This window comes from Neolamprologus brichardi, chromosome 20 (assembly GCF_056152115.1).
Source record: "Neolamprologus brichardi isolate AB-2024 chromosome 20, ASM5615211v1, whole genome shotgun sequence".
In the NCBI taxonomy this organism is placed as follows: domain Eukaryota; kingdom Metazoa; phylum Chordata; class Actinopteri; order Cichliformes; family Cichlidae; genus Neolamprologus; species Neolamprologus brichardi.
The window spans coordinates 11484139-11505937 of NC_142123.1; the positions used below are offsets into that span (position 1 = coordinate 11484139).

A 21799-nucleotide genomic window follows, 5' to 3' on the forward strand; every position below is an offset into this window, starting at 1 on the left:
CAACACTGTCGCCTTAGGTTTGAATTTAGGTGTTTCAATCCCATTACCATGTATGTGTAAACTCAAGGACCTAGCCAAGCAGTCTGGCTTTACAAGCATTTGTAAAAGAATGGGTCATTAAAAACATCACAGTGAGTTAAAGTGTGGTACTGTGTGTTGATACTACGACTGCAACAGGTCAGTTTGTGACATTTATTCCCTCCTAGACATTCCACAATCAGCTGTAAATGATATTATTGCAGAGTGGCAGGTTTTAGGAACAACGTTAACTTAACCACAAAGGGGAAGGGGAAGACTGTAAAGTTACAGAGCAGGGTCATACAGTGCTGCGGTGCAAAGAAATCGCTACTCCTAAAGATTTGAAATGGCAGACTTTTAAACCTTGTCAGGCATTAACATCAGTACAAAAACTCTGCACTGGAGCTTCACAGCAAGGGATTCCATGGCTGAGCAGCACTGTGGGTGGCTCAATAGTTTTTTTCCCACACAGTGTATTTTGTTGCACAGTAAACCCCGGTAATTAGAGTAACTCATGGATGACCTTCAAATTAATATAAAAATCAGTCCAATCCAATAGGTTACCAGTTAATCCATCCCACAAAATGTTATACAATGACAGAAAAGACACAGTTGTTAAATTCCTGACAGCCTGTATACAGTTTGCTGTAGTAGCATGTTTACAGCTGTATACCAGCATATGGTGAGTTGTTACAGTGTTAGTCTGGGAAGACCAGCCAACCCAGAGCCCTTGACAAGCTATAACATTTTTGCACCAAGGAAACTGTGTCTGAAGATTATTTCACTGCCATCCTCACATGATGATTCGCGATTTTGGATAAAAACCAGCGGATGAAAAGCGAGTCTTGTCCATCAAGGTATCATTAGCCAGAGTCTACCAACACAAAGCATGGTCTGCTTTCCTGTTTTCACTAAGCAGACATGGCACAGCTGCAGTTTTGATCAAAAGTCTAACTCTGCTCTCAGGATAAAGCTTTTGGTACACCAGCTGAAACGATCAGCCCTGGGGTGCTCTTGCCAAGCATCTGACAATCAGGCTTACCAAAAATTTATCAGAACCCAGGAGCCTACATTAGTCAGACTTTAGGATGTGTCCACTCTTACAGCTACAAAGGTAGCAAGAAACACCTTCACTGCATCATTATGTTGCACCGCATTTACAAGACCTTATCTTGGAATTATGATTTTTACATCACATTCTAAATGAGCTAATTAGGGAAGATAAGGGAAAATATCATTATCAAGAGAGCTAAATACATGAAAAGATAAATTCCACACTCTATAGCAGTCCCTGCAGTTGCATTTCAATGACAACTTAGCACTCACATGTCTATGAAGTGCTGTACACACGACAAACATTTGGGTTTCTAGAAATCAGAATACATGTGTATAAACATTTTCAACTCCATCTCTCTGCAGATGAATGCTTCTTTGTTACAAGTTGTAACCGAAGCCTCGATTATACTCGGATGCGGACACAGACACGGACACGGACATATGAAGACACCACGGTAGAGTAGTCATTCCTGTTATGCTTCTTATGCACAGAGTATGCAGTGGTGCATGAGAAGCAGCAGCCCACAGTATTGTGATCAGCATCCATCCTATGTTTTAGCTGCTGTCTACTGATAAGTATAGAAAGGATATATAATTATAATTATAATTCAAGCGGTTTTAATTCGTGTTGCTTACTGCTGTTTTCCATGTTTGTTAAGGTGGACGCTATTAATTCGTGGCACTTAAGATTCTCGCCACGGACAGACTGGCTACCTACCCAACAACAAGCTCGTCGTTTTGAAAGGTCAAGAGTCAAAATAAGCAAACAGGTGCCACATGGTCCACCTCAATCGCGATCGTTTACCCTTCTAGGTGCTGAATCCCAAACTTCCGATGAACAGCGTTAACTGAGAACAGATGAGCGACCCAAAGAGCGGCCAGGCCTGCTTACTTGGGGATAAACTCACCTATGTGCGTGTCCGTTTGTCCGTGCGGTCCAGGAACCTGTACGCTTATCTGTCTGTCTGGTTGCGGGATACATTTCAGGCAAAAGGAATGCAGACAAGGCAGAAGTTTTGGTTCACAGTCTCGGCTTTGAAGACTTTGTTTACACACTGCGCACGTATCCAGTAAATTAATAGGAGTGGATACCGGCGTGGCCGCAGAAGCCGCGGGAGGGGGGGACATTTTAGCGGCGAGTCCACCGACTGGAGCATCCCCGACAGCTTCAGCCGCAGTCGGCTCTGCATTAGTGCTACTGGTCCCAGCCGGGCTAGCGCTACCGTTGGTTTCTCCTCCCGCACCAGCAGCCCCGCTGCTGCCGCTGCTACTGCTGCTGCTAACGTCTCCACCTTCACTGCTGGGTGTAGGAGCCTCGTTTGCATTCTCACGGGGCTCGCCTTCTTCATCCCCCTTTGTATTTGTTTCTATGACTATTACTGCATTATCGGTTTTCGTCTCTGGCGGCTCGGTATCTTGAAGTGAAGGCACGGAGTCCGACTTAGCAGACGTTTCCATATCCTCTTCGCCTTTGTTATCCGCCATCTTCCTTCCTCTTAGAACCGCTGCACATCCTGCGTAACTTCTCGAATCAGGAGTACGTGTGGACGTCATGACGTCGACGCCCCTTTGATTTTCTGCACACGTGACGCAATCTGGGCTCTGTGCATGAGCTGAAACACTTTCCGAAAGAAATAAAAAGGCGTTAGTAGAGAAATACTATAAAGTAAATTAACAAACAAATGTAAGTTTGTTGACAGCCGATTAAACTTTGAGCCACAAACTTTGCTAACAGTTTCTGCGTAAATATCACAATATATTACTTGTGTCCCATATCTTAGGGACAGAGAAGGAAAGAGAAGGAGAATGGGCTGTTGTTTGTAATTTGCACATCTGGTTTACATCTGGGCTTAACTGTTGTCAGGAGTTTTTATGTGGTATTAAATTAAAGCCTTTGACATATTTAAATTTCACTTAAAATATATGTATATATATATGTATGTATGTATATATATATATATATATATATGTATGTATGTATGTATGTATGTATATATATATATATATATATATATATATATATATATATATATATATATATATATATATATATATATATATATATATATATATATATATATATATATATCGGCACAGTTTGAGGATACCTCTTACTCCTACAGCTGCTAATCATCAGCACAACGTGAGTCAGCACGGGGATAAACGGTGCCTTGCCGGCGTTTGCAATAGTGACGTCAACAGTGGTGTGGCGTGGTGCACGAGTCCACAAGAATGTATGGATTTGAGCCTTGTGGGTAACTCCACCTCCTTTACCAACACTTTGCATCTTCTTGTTTCTCTAACTTCAGTGCAGCCCAGTTAGATTGAATTCAAATACATTTTATTAGCATCAAATTTTAAATGATCGATATTATCTATAATAATTATCTGAATAGTACTAATGTTGAAATTAACAGTGTAATGATGTATAGTATTTAAAGTGTCTGTGTGCATGCTTATGTGTGTGGATTTAGACACTGAATGCATGTGCTCCTCCTTGTGTAAACCGGGTTGGTTTGTTTTTTTCCAGATTTTTAGAGTTTGTTTCTTTTTAACTAAATCAAAACCAACTGAGTCCAGTGCCCAGAGTGAAATGTTTCTTGTGTTACTGAATGTTTTATATTATAGGAGGGAGAAAATCTCTTTCTCAGCATTTTATTCCAACATTTTATCCATTGGTTGCCAGGATCTTCTATTTCTAGTTCAATCTGTACTTGGCCAGAATCTGTCTTTTTCATTTTTTATCCATAGTAGTAAAACAATATTCAGCCAAATCATATTCTTTCTTTCTTTTTTTTTCAGGGCCAAACTATTTTTTTTAATTATGTCCAGCTTTTATAGCAGTGCTTGCTCTGTAGAATTTACTAAAGACTACCTGTAAGAGAAAACATTATGAGTTTTAACATCCAGTGTGAATAGTTCCCTAAAAGTTTATTTTATTCATCTGGATGTGGCATCTTAGTGATAGAAAGAGTGAATTTGCATAAATAAATATATATGTATAATATGTATACATTTTATTTGACTGTTGGAATACAGCTGAATGATTCAGCAATCACTGACACTGATGCTCAGGCTGTAGGGGTCTGATTTGTCTCCTCTCCTATGAATGTGTGAAATGAGACCTTTACACCAGATGTTAGGACAATATCCTGACTGGAGGATCTTACTGATCAACTTGAGCATCAACTAGATGAATATCTGCAAACAAGACAGGAACATGACATCCTGCCATGTTCTGGGTTTCTGTGTTTCTGGATGTTTGCCTTTTCCATGTGCTTCCCTGCCTGTGCCTTCCTGTTTGTCAGTGTGAGTGAGTTCTGTCTCTCTTTTCAGTTACGTCCTGTCTTATTGTGGAAGTCATTGCATTTGTATCTCATCTTGTGTTTCTCTTCCTGTCTTTGTTCTTAACCCACCTTTGTTATTATTTGTCAGGGCCTAATTGTGTCTACCTATTCCTTGTTATCTTCCTTGCATGTCTGTGTGTTTTTCTGTCTTTTTAAAATTTGTTTTATTTGTTGTTAGTTTTGAACTTCCTCTTAACACTTGACACCATGACGTAACATTTAACTTAGCAGTGTGTTGTAATATTCTTCTTATTAAAATTTGATTAACATAGCTTTGTTTTGAAAACCAAGTAATTTGGTTCATTTGTTGTCTTATTGTCTTATCTTTCTGTGACCTGACTTTAATATTGACCACAAAGTTCATCTCCAAAATCATAAATAATCTGCCTTTATCTTGCAGAGTCATTAATGTCAGTAAAAGCACATTTGACGTGGAGCTGGAGTATCTGCATTAGCAGGCTAATAGCACACCACAGATTTATACCTATCTTCATTAAATGACCTTCTGTCTCCACCATCTTCTCCACCACTCATCCAGTTCCCTCACTGTGTCCAGTTTATGAGTCTGTATGACTGTTGTAGCTTAAAGAACAATACACATTTAAACAATCCACGTGTACCACTGAGAAATTCTGCAGTACTATTATTTATGATGTGAATCCCAAATGAAGACACCATCCGCACTGGAGGACTAATGGGGCTCGCTTAGATTCCATCTCGAGATTTAATAAAAAAAATCATGATTTCATAAATCCTCAGTCAGATGAAATTGCCTAAAAGAACAGAGTTATTTAGCTCCTTACTTTTGTCACCTAAGCTTCAAAGTAAATTATTTACTTCAAAGGCTTTATATTACCCATAACAAGGTGGGGTCTGCTCATGTGAGAAGGAGGAAACAGGCGTTTTAAGAAAGTATGGTTTTATGAAGGGTTTTAAAGGGCTTAGGGGCAATAAATGCGTCATTTTTTATGATAATAGAAACATTTATAGTTAAACTCTGGCCAATAGTGTGATACAGAAAGAATGATAACCAACCATTAATAATTAAGCCCTGTTAGGTATCAAAGACTGGATGGCTTTTTTTTAAGCAGAAGACTTAAGCAAGTCTGAATAAGCAAAAAGTATGGAAGAAATTGTTTTTTGAAAATTAAACATCGCAAGGAATCTCTATTATTTGTCTCAATAATTTAAAAGGGAATGGGATGCAGTTTCTGCTTTGGTGGATGATAGGGTCCTTTGGATCAAACAAATACATTTTAAATTCAGTGTTAAGAAACCGCACTGGGGTAGAAGAACAGTTTACCAAATTTAAGGGAACATGAGTGATATAAGGAAAGCTATGATTAAAAATACATCCATCCATCCATCCATTCGCTTCCGCTTATCCTTTTCAGGGTCGCGGGGGGCGCTGGAGCCTATCCCAGCTGTCATAGGGCGAGAGGCGGGGTACACCCTGGACAGGTCGCCAGTCTGTCGCAGGGCCAACACACAGGGACAGACAACCATTCGCACTCACATTCATTCACACCTAATGGCAATTTGGATTTTCCAATTAACCTATCCCCACAAGCTGCATGTCTTTGGACGGTGGGAGGAAGCCGGAGTACCCGGAGAGAACCCACGCAAACACGGGGAGAACATGCAAACTCCACACAGAAAGACCCCGGCCTGATGTTGGAATTGAACTCAGGACCTTCTTGCTGTGCGGCAACAGTGCTAACAACCGTGCCACCGTGCTGCCTGATTAAAAATACAGAAGAAATAATAGACTAATTTACAGATTTGGACATACTGAACTAAATAGTATAATATTCAAAATGTGTTAAACTTTACAAATAGATGTGACCCACATGGACAAGAAACAGTAGAGAATGTTGCCTCACTTTCAGAAATATGAGGCATCTGATAGATATTTTACACTCAAGTACCAAAGAAATCAGTAATAGTAAGTCAGAATCTTAGACAAGCTAATTTGGCTAATAGAACATTGGGACTATTTCATAGAGCACCAGGAGGGTCACACACACAGCATTATAGCATTTCATGAATTAATAATTAACTGCCCAATAAAATATTCATCAGTAAATGAATTTTCAAATTCATTTTTAATTTATTCTATTTATTAAGACATCAATAAAACAATTAATTATTTGATAATTCAATGCTCAATAAAAAGAGGAGTTAAATCTTTCTAAATGAAAAGCAATTTACAGAAAAAACAGGAAACACTCAATAAAAAACTAATTTAAGAGAGTATTTCCAAATTAAAATGTTAAAAACAGATTTTCAAAATCTCTTACGAAATAAAATTAGACATAAATAAATGGATTCCTAAATTAAATTAGGAATCCAAACTTTTCTGAAATCTAAAATAATGCTTGTTTCCCTTTTCGATTCATTCTCGTTTCCCATTAGCTATTGGACTACCCTCTCCGACGAGGCATCAAAGGTTTGGTAAAATAATATGAGCACTAACAAGTTGTGTAGGGTCATGTTAGGATTGCACAACTGGGATGTGACATTGTACCATGACTAATTTGCTTTGTTTTATTCACAAAGACCAAAAGAGTCATGGAAAGGTCACACGGAGAAGCTAATCAAATAGATAATCCTGTAATAATAAGATCATTGATTTATTGTTTAGACTCAACATACTGCTGAGGAGGTCAGGGTTTCCAAAACGGAGAATCCAATAGCTAAGGAAAGGAAATGGAATTAAAAAGGAGGGATGGTATCATCATTTTAAATGTCAGAAAAGTTTGCCTTTCAGTTTTTAACTCCATTTACCCATTTCTCTTATTAAATCGTATTTTTTTCAACTATTTTGAAAATCTGTTGTTAAATTTTTAATTTCAGGCTACTTTTTAAATTATGTTTTAACAAGCATTTCATATATTTTTCTGTAAACCGCTTTTCAGGTTGAGATATTTCCTAATAGATTAATAGTTTGTAGAAATATGTATTTTTAATCCCTATTGATTGATCAAATAATGAATTACTTTGCTAATGACTAAATAAAAAGAGGACATTGAAAACGTAATTTAGTAATTAATGTTTTACTGCACATTTAACTATGAATTCATGGCATGCTTTATTTCGATGTGAGCTATGCTCCATACGTTTTGTCCACGCTTCAAAGAAGAAACATTAAGATAAACACTCCATACCATGCGGTGGCGCTAAAGCACCAATTCGAAGAAGACGCGAAATTAAAGAAGAAGAAAGGGGACACTTGGGTTTTGAGTTTATTTAGCAGAAAGCGAGACAGTTCAACAAAGTGAACGATATATAGACTGATTAAAAATGGCCGGGACGGCTTCAGTAGCTGGAGAAGTGTTTGTAGATGCTCTGCCATATTTCGACCAAGGTTACGATGCGGCAGGTGTGAGAGAAGCGGTGAGTAAGCGGGCAGTTTGAACACAGCGTGTTAGCTAACCATGCTACATGGCACACTGCAATGTTTCAGCGGACACTGTAAGTTTGATATCTGAAGCTGGTTAATTTGCTCTGTTAACCAGACTCATGTCAGTACAGTGTCTTTATTATATAGCAGGGCTCGCAAAATTTCAAAATCCCTGGTAGCCCTTCGGGCAGGGACTCTTCTGTTTTTGGTAGCCCAAAATAAATTTAAGTAGCCCGAATAAAAAAGAGAGCAGTTTTTTGATTGATGTTTTGTTTTGTTTTCATTAATCAAAAAATCGTTGAAACACAAATTACAACATTGTATAAAAATTACAATCATCAACTCAAATACTTGGTTCTAATTGAACAGAAATTTCTATGAACTTGTAAGAACTGTGTAGAACATGAATCAGTCTGTGTCAGATCCTGAATTTGAAATGTCCACTGAAGTCACTGGTAAGAGGAAAGTGGAACCAAGATCTAGGCCATTTGCTTTTTTTTTAAGTTTGCAAAGACTGCTAAATTGTGCCAGTGGTAGTTCACTCTTTGCAACATAGTACGCTGTTCTAAACAGATTTTTTTCAGGTTTATTTTTAGTATGTTATTTACAATTGGTGTTTGTTCTGGGAAAGATATTGCAGACTGAGCAATAATGCATTCTTGCGTTTCTCATGGGTTCTAATGGGGGCCTTTCTTAAAATTACTGGTCCCAGTAACAAAGGCGCTTGTCGACTCAGAAATCGAGGGAAAACCAACAACACACCCGGCAGAACATTATGTTATTTACACGGGTGCACTTAAGTGGTCCGCGTTCGCGCATTCGCTGTCAAAATAAAAGACGCGCACCAGATAAGAAGTTGCAACGCGCACACCAAAGTAATTGCTTAAAGGAGCTTGCTTCTTCGACATCTTTAAGAGTTCTAAACAAATGTCTGTCCTCCTCCAGAAAATCTTATGTATGCAAACACGCGTTGCAACTTCTTATCTTGTGCGCGTTTTTTATTTTGACAGTGAATGCGCACCTGTGGACCACTTCTGTGCAGCCCTGGTTATTTATCTGTCATATTGCAGCCACAGAAATTCTTTTGTCCATGAAACCATAAAGCTGCACTTTCTTTTTGCCTTATAGTCTGATTTGTCATAACTTTTCCGTTTTGTAGTAAGCTTTTCTTTGGCTGTCACTTCTTCACCCTGACCTGTCTTATTTGGCTCAGCAGAACAAAAATATATATCCTGCTGCTTTTACACACGCACTCACATAACGCTCAGCGATTCTCTGCGCGATCAACCTCTCACATGTTTAAGCTTGCTGCGGGAGATTTCACTTGTCATGTTTGCATAGTAAGCTAACGATTGATAAGCAAATTATCATCACTCACCAAACAGTGCTGTCGCTCTCTATACACAGTTCGCGCGATTGCAAAGTGAAAGCAAAAAACAAGCCCACAAATTCTGGCTCACCGATGCCAATGACATAATTACCCAGCTACATTTCCGAAAGAATGCAAAAGAATTGACATTTTTCCTTCCTATGACAGCCCGACGGGCAGGGCAGAGATAGATTTTGGTAGCCCGACTGGAAAAAGCGCTAGCCCCGGGACATCGGCTAGCGATTTTGCGAGCCCTGTATAGATTAAATGAAGTCTTGAAAAAACCCACTTTTTATATATTTTATTAGGGATTTTATTAGGGATTAGATGTTATTGTAAGAGGTTGCATTGCAAGAGGTACAAACAATTTAAGTTGGGTTTTCTCACTGAAAACAAGTGAGAAAGCAGCCGGTGTCCAAAGAAAACATTTGAAGGATCTTCACAAAGCCTAATATATATTGGTGTCAGTGTTTTCAATAATTTCTTCGTGGTCACTACTAAACACTTCCCCGATCAAGACATTTTCCCTGGATCCTCCATTTGCTCTCATGACATCTAAGGTACACAGATTACTGCTGTTTGTGTCATGCAGCTCTACAGTCTGTAGTAAGAGCAGTGGCATAACAGGAGAGCTGACAACAGAAAAGCACTCTGACACGCCCACGGCATTTTGTGCAACATCATTTGGCAAAAAACAGTTACTCATTCAGCACTAGGGCTGTTCGATATAACGATATATATTGGATGACGATATAAAAACGTCTATCGTTTCATTTTAAGCTATGTTTGTTTCGTGGTGTGGCAAAATAAACTGTTTAAGGCAATATTTTTTCATCGTTTTGATGGTTACTGTGGTGGCTATATTAATTTCTTAAAGTTCTCTCTTTCTCTTATTTTATATAACCACACTACTGACAGACAAGCACCTGTTTTTATGCACCACAACAACGGTAACAGCATCGCGTGTCCGCTTGTTTATGTTCCACACAAACATTTCACAATAAAGCTCAAGATCCTGTTGAGACATTTCAAAATAAACTGAATCACGTGAAAGAGCAGATTATTTACGGATGAGAATTAAAAAAGAGCCGCCAGGTGCTAAAAAAATAAAGTCTCAAACGTTAGAACAGGCTTTTCCCTGCAGCACGCCGTGTAATAAATACTCACAAAGAAAACGGCAGCCTTTACAACTTATGTCTAAAAATGTAGCCTATAGTTTCATGCATCGGTTAAAACACTCGACTCCAGCAACATGACGCGCAGCTGGAAACACTTCCCGCAGGACGAGCTGCCCGAGATTTACAGAATTTACAGAAAATGTTACATTTTTGTGATTTATATCGTTATCAGGACGATAGAATTCTTATATCGGGATATGAGATTTTGGTCATATGGCACAGCCCTATTTAGCACTTAAAGATTTTTCTTAAATCTGACAAAAATATGAAGGTGTCTATTGCATATGTTTGGATTTTATTATCTTAGTATGTGAGCAGTATTTAATGTTTTCTTGATTTGCTGTAAGTCGGAGTCCATTAGACTAGTACAGTTTTACAGCAACATTTATCTTTCTTCTCATATTTTTCTCTCAACTTGCAGCTCAATGACTCAATGACTGTACTTGTGCAGTCATTGATCTCCTTCATGCTCAAGAATAAGATTGCATCTGTCTTTAGATCAACAAGACAAACATTTGGATAAAACACTCAAAAGGGACATCAAATCCTGTACATATTGTTGCAGTAGAATATTTGAATATGGTAGCAATGGGAATGTTTGATTTTTCACTAGTCTATTATCAGAAGTTATGTTCCCTAAGGGTCTGATTCATTTTTCCATGTGTATGGAAAAAAGAGAAGTGTACCTTTTAACCAATAGGTATTACCCCACAGTTTCAAAACTTATGAATTCCTAATTAAAAGGCTACACCTCAAAGAGTTTCAGTTGTCGAATAACAAGAAGTGAATTGTGCAACTCTAATGCAATTCATTTCAAGTGAATTTCCCAGTGGCTGCAAAATATTCCCCGTGCCAAACACGAATCCTGTTTCTTCCTTCAGGCAGCAGCGTTGGTCGAAGAAGAGACCAGAAGATACCGACCTACAAAAAACTACCTGAGTTACCTGCCTACTCCTGATTTCTCTGCTTTTGAGGTGATGAACTCATCAGAAGTTTAAAACCTTCTTAGTGGTTTCAGCTGCTGACAAGGAAATAATGGTGCTCCTTCTTTGTTCTCACCCCCTTCAGACAGAAATAATGAGGAATGAATTTGAGCGGTTGGCAGCTCGGCAGCCGATGGAACTCCTGAGTATGAAGAGGTAAATCCTGCCAGCTGTAAGAGCCTGATGGTAGCTTAGCTGCAAGTTGAGCTTTTTGTTTATTTGCCACAGAGGAAGTGAGATGCATTCATATAGTCAACCTACTACAATGCTTCTAAGTTCTTTCTAGGCTGTTCACCCATTCACTGATTTACACTGTAAAGTTGTGTTTTTAATGCAGTGTAGTCTCGGGGCCCAAAGATCACAACCATTCATTTAAAGTTTGTCAAGGATGATGCAAAATATGGTTCTTAAATTGTTGATCTGCTGTTGTGCAGTCCTGTGAGTTTTTGTCCAAAGCTTCAGCTGTTGGTCACATTTGACTTAAGAATATTTTCGTATACAGAAGGTTCATGGTCAACTCAGTGACTGCAAGCTGCCCAGGCCCTGTGGCTGCAAAACAAGCACAAATCCACCGTGCTTGATAGTTGATGTGAGGCGCTTGTGCTGATGTGCTGTGTTTGGGTTTTCCTTTGTTACAGAAGTGTTTTGGTTTGTTCAAATGCAACTTTTTCTAATTTTACTGTCATAAACTTTAACATTTAACATGCTAATCTAGGACTGTAGCATCGTTTTAACAAACGGTCAAAACTTCAGCTCTTATAGAGGTGCTCACAGGTGCTGATGATTAGTTACTAAATTACATTTGAGTGGCATGATACAGTCATAATTCATATGGAAGCATGATGGATGTACTTAGTTTTTCACAGGATTTTATAGATTCTTGTGAAAAAACTGTTTTTATACAACTTGACTTGCTTTTCCAGTAGTAGCTGTATCCCTCCCCTTCATTAATTACACAACTGTTCAAGTCACATGCCATATCATACATGATTCTGGCACCACATTAAAAAAAGAAAAAAAAAATAGAAATTCAACATTTTATGTAGCACTTAAATGATTTCCACATTTTCGGAGGTCGGTTAACTCAGCTTTTGTTGTTGTTGTTTTTTTTTTAAATGTACGTTGTTGATAGTATTCCAACATCTTTGGAAAACGGGGTAGTAACTGAGATGTGAGTGAAGTTGGCCCCACCCTTTCTTCAAATCCAACAAAAGTGGTATCACATGTTTGTGCTGCAAAAATGTTTGTTTGTGCCACTATCATTTCAAAGATATTAATAAAAGTTTCTAGAGGTCACCTAAGGTCAGGAGGTAGATGACTTCTTCGGTACAGTAATGATGGTGGAGGCTTCAATGCATGTGGGAACGCCAGCCTGACCCTAATGATGTGTTGAAGATGTCTGTGAAGACATGTGTGAGTTCCACAGCATAGTCCGTCAGTGCTCGTCCAAGGATGTTATCAGGACCTGGAGCTTTACTTGTATTGATTTTGGCAAGGGATCTCCACACACTGTCTGGGGATTGTGTCACCACGGTCTGCAGAGTGGGCTTGTAGTCTGTGATGGTTTGTATTCCTTGTCACTGCCTCTGAGTATCTCTGCTATCGCTGAAGCTTTGCAAAATCCTCCTGGATTACTGCCTTTTCATCTCTGATGCCACGTGACAGGTTTGCCCTTGCTGTTCTTAGGCTCACCTAATCCTCGGCTCTGAAGGCTGCATTTCTCAACCTTAGGAGCCTTTAGACCTCACCTGTGAGCCATGGTTTCTGATTGGCCCGGACAGTGATAGCCCTGGTCTCTGTGACATCATCGATGCATTTTGGGATGTAGGCAATGACAGTTTCGGTATATTCCTGAAAGTCTGTGGTGTTGTCGTGTGTGGCAGCCTTTTTAAAGATCTTCCAGTCTGGTGGAAAAGCAGTCTTGCAGTGCCATCAATTTTGTCTGATTTGGGTAATGTGGGGGGGCTGGTTGACCTTTTGACCTTTAAATTTTCTTTAATATCTTTAAAATGATAGCGGCATAAACAAAAATTTTAGCAGCACAAACGTTTGATACCACTTTTGTTGGTTTTGAAGAAGGTGGGGGGGCCAACTTCACTCACATGTAACTTAGTATTTTTCTGCTATTTTTTTTTTTTTTGCCTTCATTTCTGTTTATTGGCTCACATGTTAAAGTTTAACCCTCTGCTGTAAAAGGCTGTTGGGGTATTATATCACCCGGGCAGGTGCATTAACACCTAAGTTTGTTAATGCAATAACTAAAGAAAGAAAGCAACATAGCACAGACGCTATCATAGGTGCATCTACTAAAAATCTCAGATGAGTTCTCGGTGACCGCAACCTCAAGTTCAGAGGTCAAGTTTTCTGAAAACCTTGTGAGAGCGATAACCCAGCGATGTAGGATTTTCAAGTTGATACCATCGGCGTGTCTACTAGGCAGAGGGGTAGCACTGGTGATCACAAGTATTTTAATAAATGTTTTCCTCATTGAGGTATGAGTTGCCGGCGCCCTCATCAGGACAGAAGAATGACATTACAGCGTGGCAGGAGTGCGTGAACAACTCAATGGCCCAGCTGGAGCACCAGGCGGTCCGTATCGAGAACCTGGAGCTCATGTCGCATTATGGAACCAACGCATGGAAGGCCTACAACGAGTGCGTATAGTCTCCAGATCCAGTCTGCACAGTGTTGATGTCTGTGGGGAAATACTGCTAACACGTGTCGTGTTTGATTTTTTTCTTCAGCAACTTGGCCTTCATGATCGAGATGGCACAAAAGGAACTTCACAAATTCAGGTGAGTTCATTGCCTCAAACCTTTTGCTCCAAAACACGGTGTTTAATATGTTTTAATATTTACCTGTTGGTGTGTTTGTTCTGCCACACAGGAAGCAAATTCAGGATTTGAACTGGCAGCGTAAGAATGATCAGTTGGCAGCAGGAGCCAAACTCAGAGAGCTGGAGTCTAAGTATGTTGTTGGAAGAGTTTACGTTTGTATCATTGACGCACAGAAGTTTTCCCTCTGTTTTAACATCTGTATTTGTGCCCTCAACAGCTGGGTGTCACTGGTCAGTAAGAACTATGAGATCGAGCGGGCAATCGTTCAGCTGGAAAACGAAGTCACTCAACTCCGGCAACAGCAGGGAGACGAAAACAAGGAGAACATCCGACAGGACTTTTAGGAGCTACTGATCCCTCGGTCGGATTCCATCTTGGCTTGTGAGGCTAACAGGACTAAGAAGCAACCTTAGGACTGAAGTTTTTTTGCCGCGTTCCAAATGCGCCCATGAATCTCAATTTGCAGCACAGTTTACCACTGTACACCTTTTTCCAGTGTAAAAACACGACACAATACATCATCTTTTCACAAATGGAAAGTTGAACACAATAAAACAGCTTTTGTTGCCTCACGTGGTTTGGTAGGACAGGCAGATTAAATATCACATGTGACATTATTTAGTCTGTTGGCTGTAAGTGCTAATGATATTATAGCATTAGCGTTTAGTATTTTGTCACATGAGCTCATTTTGGAAGTTTACATCGATCTGATTCTTCAAGCTCTCTTCCAGCTCAACAGTGTGTTTGGAAAAATGTACATAGTTTGTTGTTTGAAGCCAGACTCATCTTTATGAGCTCCAGCATGACTTCAATTAATGTAATTTTTTAAAGCGGTTTTAATAAATTGAACTTTTCTTATATTGTAGTGTGAATTTGATTGAATGCTTATTAATATTTCCCTGTCTTTTTTAAACTTGGTCTGATATCCACTCACTTATTTTGCTGATTATATTTTACTCTAATTCAAAATCATAAAACACACCAGTTTCTTCTTTCCTGTAAGGCACAGCAGCCTTAGTTAGCTATATCCTCCTACAAGGGGGCCTTGGTGTCCTCGTTTACACAATACTCTTACAGTTCAGTCCCTCAGTTCATGTACTGTTCAGCTGAAGCTAGTAGCTTTAGCACTTCTCCCGTTAAACCAGCTTCCATCTGATTGGCTGCCGCTCACAAACAGAAGAACACCAGGTGAGTTGAGCTGTCTGCCTCAGATGACAATTTTAAGGGGATTTCCTCTCACCAATGTCACACAGGTAATAGAAAAAAAGCTGAAACAGAGAAACAAATGCAGTCTAAATCTGACCTTTAGGCTCTCAGGAAATACTTGAGTTCGTGACAGGAAGTAATTTAATAGCTTCCCTTTTTAAACATTCAGTGTACACAATGTTGAAGGAATATTAAACATAATGAGATTAGGCTAGTTAGTATCCATAATAACATATCAACACGTGCATGTCCCTGTATACTAGACTCGTTTATTGGCAGCAGCTTTACTGAGTGCAAGATCATTTATTACACCTAAGTGCACAAATATCCGGTGACAGACTACTGTTGTTAGCTAACTAAATTACAGCACTATGCTAGTGGGATCCTTGACAGTGACACGGGGTGGGAAAATGTCAAGAAACCAAATTAAATACAGGATTTCTGCATTTGCTTTATAATATCGAGAAGCTTCTGTAAAGGCTTCACAGTGTAGCGGTTTACACATTTTGTTAAGAAGCAAACAATCTTCAGTATGCTTCCTGGAGGAGAGACAAATGTTGAGGTATCCGTCAGCAAGATATTGGACCCCCTGTGTCCTCTGATGCACCCGTGTGAGGGTTACACAAAGTAAAGAGAAAAACTACGCTTGTAGTAAAAAGCTCAGAGTAGAAAGGTGATGTATAAGTGTCAGCACATTTTCTACCCGCTGTGGTGAATAAGGGAGCAGCTGTCAGCATCCTTCCTTTGTGTCTGTTAAAATGATGTGATCATTTCTCTTAATGCCATATTAATTAAAAAAAAAAAAAAAAAAAAAGACAAATTCAATACTACTTTTAAACACATTACTTAATGAAAATGTCAGGAACTTACTTTGACTCATAAACCTTTAATTTAAACAGCTCGTCACCCTGGATAGTACATAGCGTACTACTGGGTTCACACAGGAATAAAAAAAGGTAAATCTGATTTATTATTATTTATTGCCACGTTCCTTACACACACACTGTGTATGACAATCCTTTCGTCTGCCCCCCCTCCCAATACTGAATTCATTCTTCGATCACAGACAGAACGAACATCAGAATAAACTCAAGTCTGTGGCAAATCAAAAAGCCTGGCTGTGCAAGATTGTCTGTGTGGTAGTCATGAAAAGCCCGATGTCCAGCATAGAAAGGAGCTAGATAACATAGTGCTTAAACCACATATGAGCAGCTTCTACATACACCAACACCTGGAATGGATGGAACTAAATAAAAATCCCAACAGAAATTCTGATACTCATGCGCTTTCGCTTGTCTCTTACAACATTCGCCCATCTCTCTCACACACACACACACACCAGTTTGCAGGCACCGTTAAACTCTTTGCAAAGATGCTAGAGGGTTCTCCTTAGGAAAAGTTATCCAATGTGACTGAAATTTTGACCATGTGCAAAACTTTGTGGACAGCCACCGGTAGCAAGAGTAGCAGAAGGTATTTTTGGCCATGCTCCAGTCTATATGCTGAGAGTGTTCAGAGCTGGTACTAAAGTAACAGCGTCTGGCAGGTTTTGGTTCTGGTCCTGGCTTCCTTTACTCTGGAGGAACTTCTGTCGATGCCGCTCCTCCTGACGCTTCTTTTTCTCGAGCCGCTGCTGCTCTTTCCTCTGCTTGTTGGAGACCTAGGGGTGACCGAAAAAAAAAAGAAAAAGTCAGTTATTCTCATTGAGTAAAGTTTAAAACTGCTAAAGCATGACCAATGCTGCAAAATGATATTTCACAAGTTAGGAACACCAATGTGAATCAATTTCATGTATAATGTGAAGTATAAAATATTGATTTAGCTAGACAGGCTCCTTTATAATGCAAATAATTAACAGGAAACTTGCATCCACAACCTTGGATTTTTGAACGTTGCTGCCCTCTGCTGTCTGGGTGGGATCACTGCAGTGAGCGGCTGCCGCTCTGCAGGTTGAACAGGATCCAGAAGCACACTGGCCCTGGCAGGACTGGCCCACCGCAGAGCCAACAAGCCACTCGGCGTTGATTGTCGCTGCACTCAGTTGGAGTAAGTTTTCCTCATCACCTGAGGCAAAAAAGATATAAACATGCAAATACAATCAGATCTGTTTCTGTTAGTGCCATGCTAAGAGTCTCAGTTCAATGCTGGGATGTTTATGTGATCAACGCAACAACTAGCTGTGAAAAAAATCCAAAGCATTCATGATTCTGACGATTATGTTGCTTTCCCTCACAGAAGTCTACTTGTTCCAACAGCTAATAATTTAAATGTAACTTCTAACCCTGGATCGCTCGATTCTTGATGGAGCTCAGGATCACGTTGTCCTCCTCTGACGCTGTAGGAGAAGACTTTTTGTGCCTGTCTCTCTGACCGTCCCCAAACTCACGCTGCTGTCCATGTGAATTCTGCATATTCTGGGAACAACAATGATAAGAAAAACATCAGAAAAAAATCTAGTAGAAGACGGCTCATTGGGTGCAGTGTTGACATATAAAGACGCATGCTAGATGAGAGCTAACTGTTCTTTAAGTACTGGTCTGGTAGGACACCACACCTCTATGCGGAGCTGAGCAGGACTCTCAGAGTTGTCTCCTATCCGTCTCACGCTGTCATAATGGTCTCCATAGCGGTAGGCAATGTGCAGCTCTCGGCACACCTGCTTCTCTGAACCATTGATCTGCAACAGAAACACAACATATAAACAGCGTGGTGTGCCACAGAGACATCATATAACAAATTATATTAGCGCACAAGATCAGGAGACATAATTTGAAAGTGTCTGGTCCTACCTCCCACAGTGGAGTGTTGAGCTGATGGATAACCACTTTCACCTGTTGACTGCGAGCAAATGCCACAATGGCATCGTTGCCAGCAAAAGTACCAGGCTGAGAAAGATTGGCCACTGCAAGGAAAAGAAGCAGAGAGTTGTTACTGCCACAACTGCTCTCTTGAACTTTCAACACATGACACTTAAAGTCTGTCTGTTAAAATGACTAAAGCTGTCCTATTGTATATATTAGTATTTCCACATTTTTACACTAAAAAAAAAAGTAAACTAAGAGATCGTATATTTATTTTGTGACACCCCGTCCCTTCCACAGGCCACTTACATACATCTGTCACTCAGAAGCAATAACCACCAGAGGTCACTGCAAAGTTTCTGGTCAAAACTGCATCCCACTGAACTCAGCTGTCTGTCCATGTGCAACTATATTGCCAAAAATATTCCCTCACCTACTGAAATCATGGAATTCAGTTGTTTCAATCACTTCCATGGCCACAGGGTATAAAATCAAGCATGAAGACATGCAGACTGCTTTTACAAAGATTTGTGAAAGGATGGGTTGCTCTCAGGTACTCAGTAAATTTCAGTGTGGTACCGTGATAGGACCTGTGTAACAAGTTCAATCGTGAAATTTCCTCGCTACTAAATATTCCACAGTCGGTGGATGCTGAGGTGCATAGTGCACAGAGGTTGCCAATTTCCTGCAGAGTCAAGCACTGCAGACCTCCAAACTTCATGTGGCCTTCAGATTAGTTCAAGAACCATGTGTAGAGCGCTTCATGGAATGGGCCTTCATGAGCAGCTGGATTCAAGCACAATACACAGTGTTGGATTAAGTGGTGTAAATTGAGCCATCACTGGACTGTGAAGCATTGGAGACATGTTCTCTGGAGTGACGAATCACACTTCTCCATCTGGAAATTTGGAGGATGAGTCTGGGTTTGGCAGTTGACTCAGCATACCAAGATATTTTGCACAAACCTTGTGGGAACAATTTGGGGATGGCCCTTTCGTGTTCCATCATGACTATATAACAATGCATAAAGCAAAGTGCACACAGACGTGGACCTTGCCATGTGCTTTCTTCCAAGTTTCTCTTCCAAGTTTGGTGTGAAAGAACTTGACTGGCCTGTACAGAGTCCTGACCTCAACTCAACAGAAAACCTTTGGGATGAATTAGAGTAGAGACTGTGAGCCAGGCCTTCTCGTCCAACATCAGTGTCTGACCTGACAAATGTACTTCTGGAAGAATGGTCAAAAACTGCCGTAAACACTTCTAAACTCTTCCCAGAAGAGTTGAAGCTGTTACAGCTGTAAAGGATGTGCCGACACCATTTTAAACACTATGGATTAAGAGTGGGATGTCAGTCAAGTTTGTATAGGTGTGAAGGCAAATACTTTTGGCAATATAGCGTAGGTACCATTATAGATTGTGGATTGTGAATTAGAGTAAGTCTAGCTAATCACATTGTTTTCTTGGCGTATGTAGCCAATGTTACCCGCTTGCTTGTTTTTTTTCTTACAGTGCTGTGCAAAGGGAACCTCATCCTCAACAAAGGGCTCAAAGTCTTGTCGATGGGATGTCATATAATCAACAGTTTCCTGGCGGAGACGCAGGTGGCCCCGGGAGTGACCCTCTAACTGGTCGCCTAGAGCTCTGAACAGACAATTCCTAAAGAACAAAAGGAAATGACAAATGACTGCCTGTGGTTGAAGGGTTTAATATACAATCTTTACCAAAATGAAGTTAAAAGTTTTTCGAATTTTTAAATCAAAGAGAGCTACTCAGCCTTATTTTTTTCCAAGCATTTTTGACCCCTCAAAACTGATTTTGTAAAGGATAAAGACAGGGCATTTTTAGAACAGATTAAATACATTTAAGCTCTTTTAAAAACCACATCCAAATAAATTAAAAACAAGTCCAGGTGCTCCAATCTAAAGCCAGAATCGTTTTTCTAGATATCACCACATGGGATGTGGTGGGCCAAGTTATAGGATATGAACAATCTCCTATTTACCTACGTTGTGATACTAAGCCTCATTAACTAGACATGATTCCCTCTGAGTCAAAACTATTTTTAATACAGCAATAAGCTAATGCAACCTACAGACTCAACACTGGTGTTCACATGTTCACATAATATTTTGATCACTTTGAAATAAATGAAAAATCAGTTTATGCAGGACCAAACAGAGAGAGCAGGTCTGATATTCTGGCTCTTACCCATCTCCAGGGACTTCTCTCAGCTTGAGCCCCAGTGCTTGCAGCTGATTGGAGAAACTGACAAACTCTGCACCTTCATCGCCATCCTGAGGGCGGTTCTTGCGGTCTTTTGCGATGGCCCGGCGGACTGCCCTTTCATCCCTCTTGCGCTCCAATTCACTCTTTTTATTGCTCCGCAAAGATTTGTGCGTCTGTTTCCTCGACATGTTGACTGCACTCGTGTCTGCAGGCCTACAACACCACAGTGCGTCTCCCTGTGGCAGTGAGCAGGCGCTTCATGAAAGACCACCACACGTCTGTAACTTTCTTTTTTTAATGACAGAGAAATAGTAGATTTTTTTTAATATTTCAACCAGACGGCATATTAGATCATTCTAGATTATATATATATATACATATAGTTTCTTGAAGGACATTCAAAGCTCTTCTTTGGCGTTTGTGATCCCACACTGCTTCAATAATGTTCAGGTCTGGGCTCTGGGGAGGCCAGTCCATGACTAATTGTGTTCCCTATTGACGTATGCTTTTACAGTGCGGGAGTTTGTTTGGGACCAAAATCTATCGGTTCTGTTATGTGACTGACAAACTTTCAGACAGTCTGACTGTATGAAAGCAAAATAGAAAGAAATGAGGGGTGGCTCAAGACATTTTCACAGTAGTGTACCTTTACTTCAAAAAAGCAGCATAAACTTCATTTCTTTAATATATATAAATCTGTCAGTATTATCTTATATAATTTATGACGTTTTGTGACTTTAATTTGCCAAATAATATTTTGTTTTTTCTTGAAAATTAACAATTTCAATTTCGAAACTTTCTGGATTTTTCATTGAAGGATATCCCCTAACCCGGCTTTGTATTTTTTTTTAATTTTATGTAATTGTTTATTTTTCTTGGCCTGTAAACATAAGCCGTGATACACTTTAGAGAAAACGCACCACGTCTAAAACGTGGTACGTTTTAGATATAAACGTCCAATAGTTTTTTTTACTTCCTTTGTTTGTACTGAAGCTAAATAATTTTACTTTGCTTTCTTAAATGTAGCCAATTAGTCAGCAGTATGGAAGATAACTAATAAACACTTAGAAACTTAAGTGGGTACGAAGTTACTCGCTATCTACTTAGCTCAAACGAAGCGTTTTCAGCTACAGCTTAGCTGTTAGCTAGCATTAGCGGCTAGGTGCAGAGTACTCAACAGCTGGAGAGATTACATAACAAATCATCTCTGGTCTTTATCACTACATCATGACTCACCGAGTAACTTAACATAGTGGTCGTGCTGACACTTACCTTTAAAAAACTCTGATTGACGAGATAAACCAGTTTTTGTTTTTATTATGTTCTAGCTCAGAAAAGGAAAGTTGTGATTGTCCGTTTTTGTTTACAACTGAGG

At 39.7% G+C, this 21799-nt stretch overlaps 3 protein-coding genes across 5 annotated transcripts in view; 1 reads left to right on the top strand and 2 right to left on the bottom strand.

The window, feature by feature from the left end:
- Positions 1–2628, bottom strand: part of trim33 (tripartite motif containing 33) — a 30475-nt gene extending 27847 nt beyond the window's left edge. For 2 of the 3 annotated variants that reach the window (XM_087833389.1, XM_087833388.1), the window contains exon 1: positions 1983–2595. In XM_087833389.1, coding sequence (XP_087689515.1) covers positions 1983–2559 — 577 coding nt within the window. In that variant the 5' untranslated portion in view covers positions 2560–2595. Of the gene's footprint in view, positions 1–1982 lie in introns of all 3 variants that reach the window. The other variant, XM_087833387.1, reaches the window with a different exon arrangement.
- Positions 2629–7629: 5001 nt separating this feature from the next.
- Positions 7630–15049, top strand: bcas2 (BCAS2 pre-mRNA processing factor). Its single transcript, XM_006785293.3, has 7 exons — positions 7630–7817; positions 11253–11345; positions 11440–11510; positions 13847–14008; positions 14099–14149; positions 14241–14321; positions 14409–15049. The coding sequence occupies exons 1-7, from the start codon at positions 7725–7727 to the stop codon at positions 14533–14535; spliced, it is 678 nt and encodes a 225-aa protein (XP_006785356.1). The 5' UTR covers positions 7630–7724; the 3' UTR covers positions 14536–15049.
- A 1218-nt stretch (positions 15050–16267) lies between these two features.
- Positions 16268–21799, bottom strand: otud3 (OTU deubiquitinase 3). Its single transcript, XM_087833654.1, has 8 exons — positions 21697–21799; positions 20407–20712; positions 19706–19854; positions 18187–18299; positions 17952–18074; positions 17679–17811; positions 17274–17461; positions 16268–17057 (listed from the first exon to the last, which is right to left on the bottom strand). The coding sequence occupies exons 2-8, from the start codon at positions 20610–20612 to the stop codon at positions 16893–16895; spliced, it is 1077 nt and encodes a 358-aa protein (XP_087689780.1). The 5' UTR covers positions 20613–20712; positions 21697–21799; the 3' UTR covers positions 16268–16892.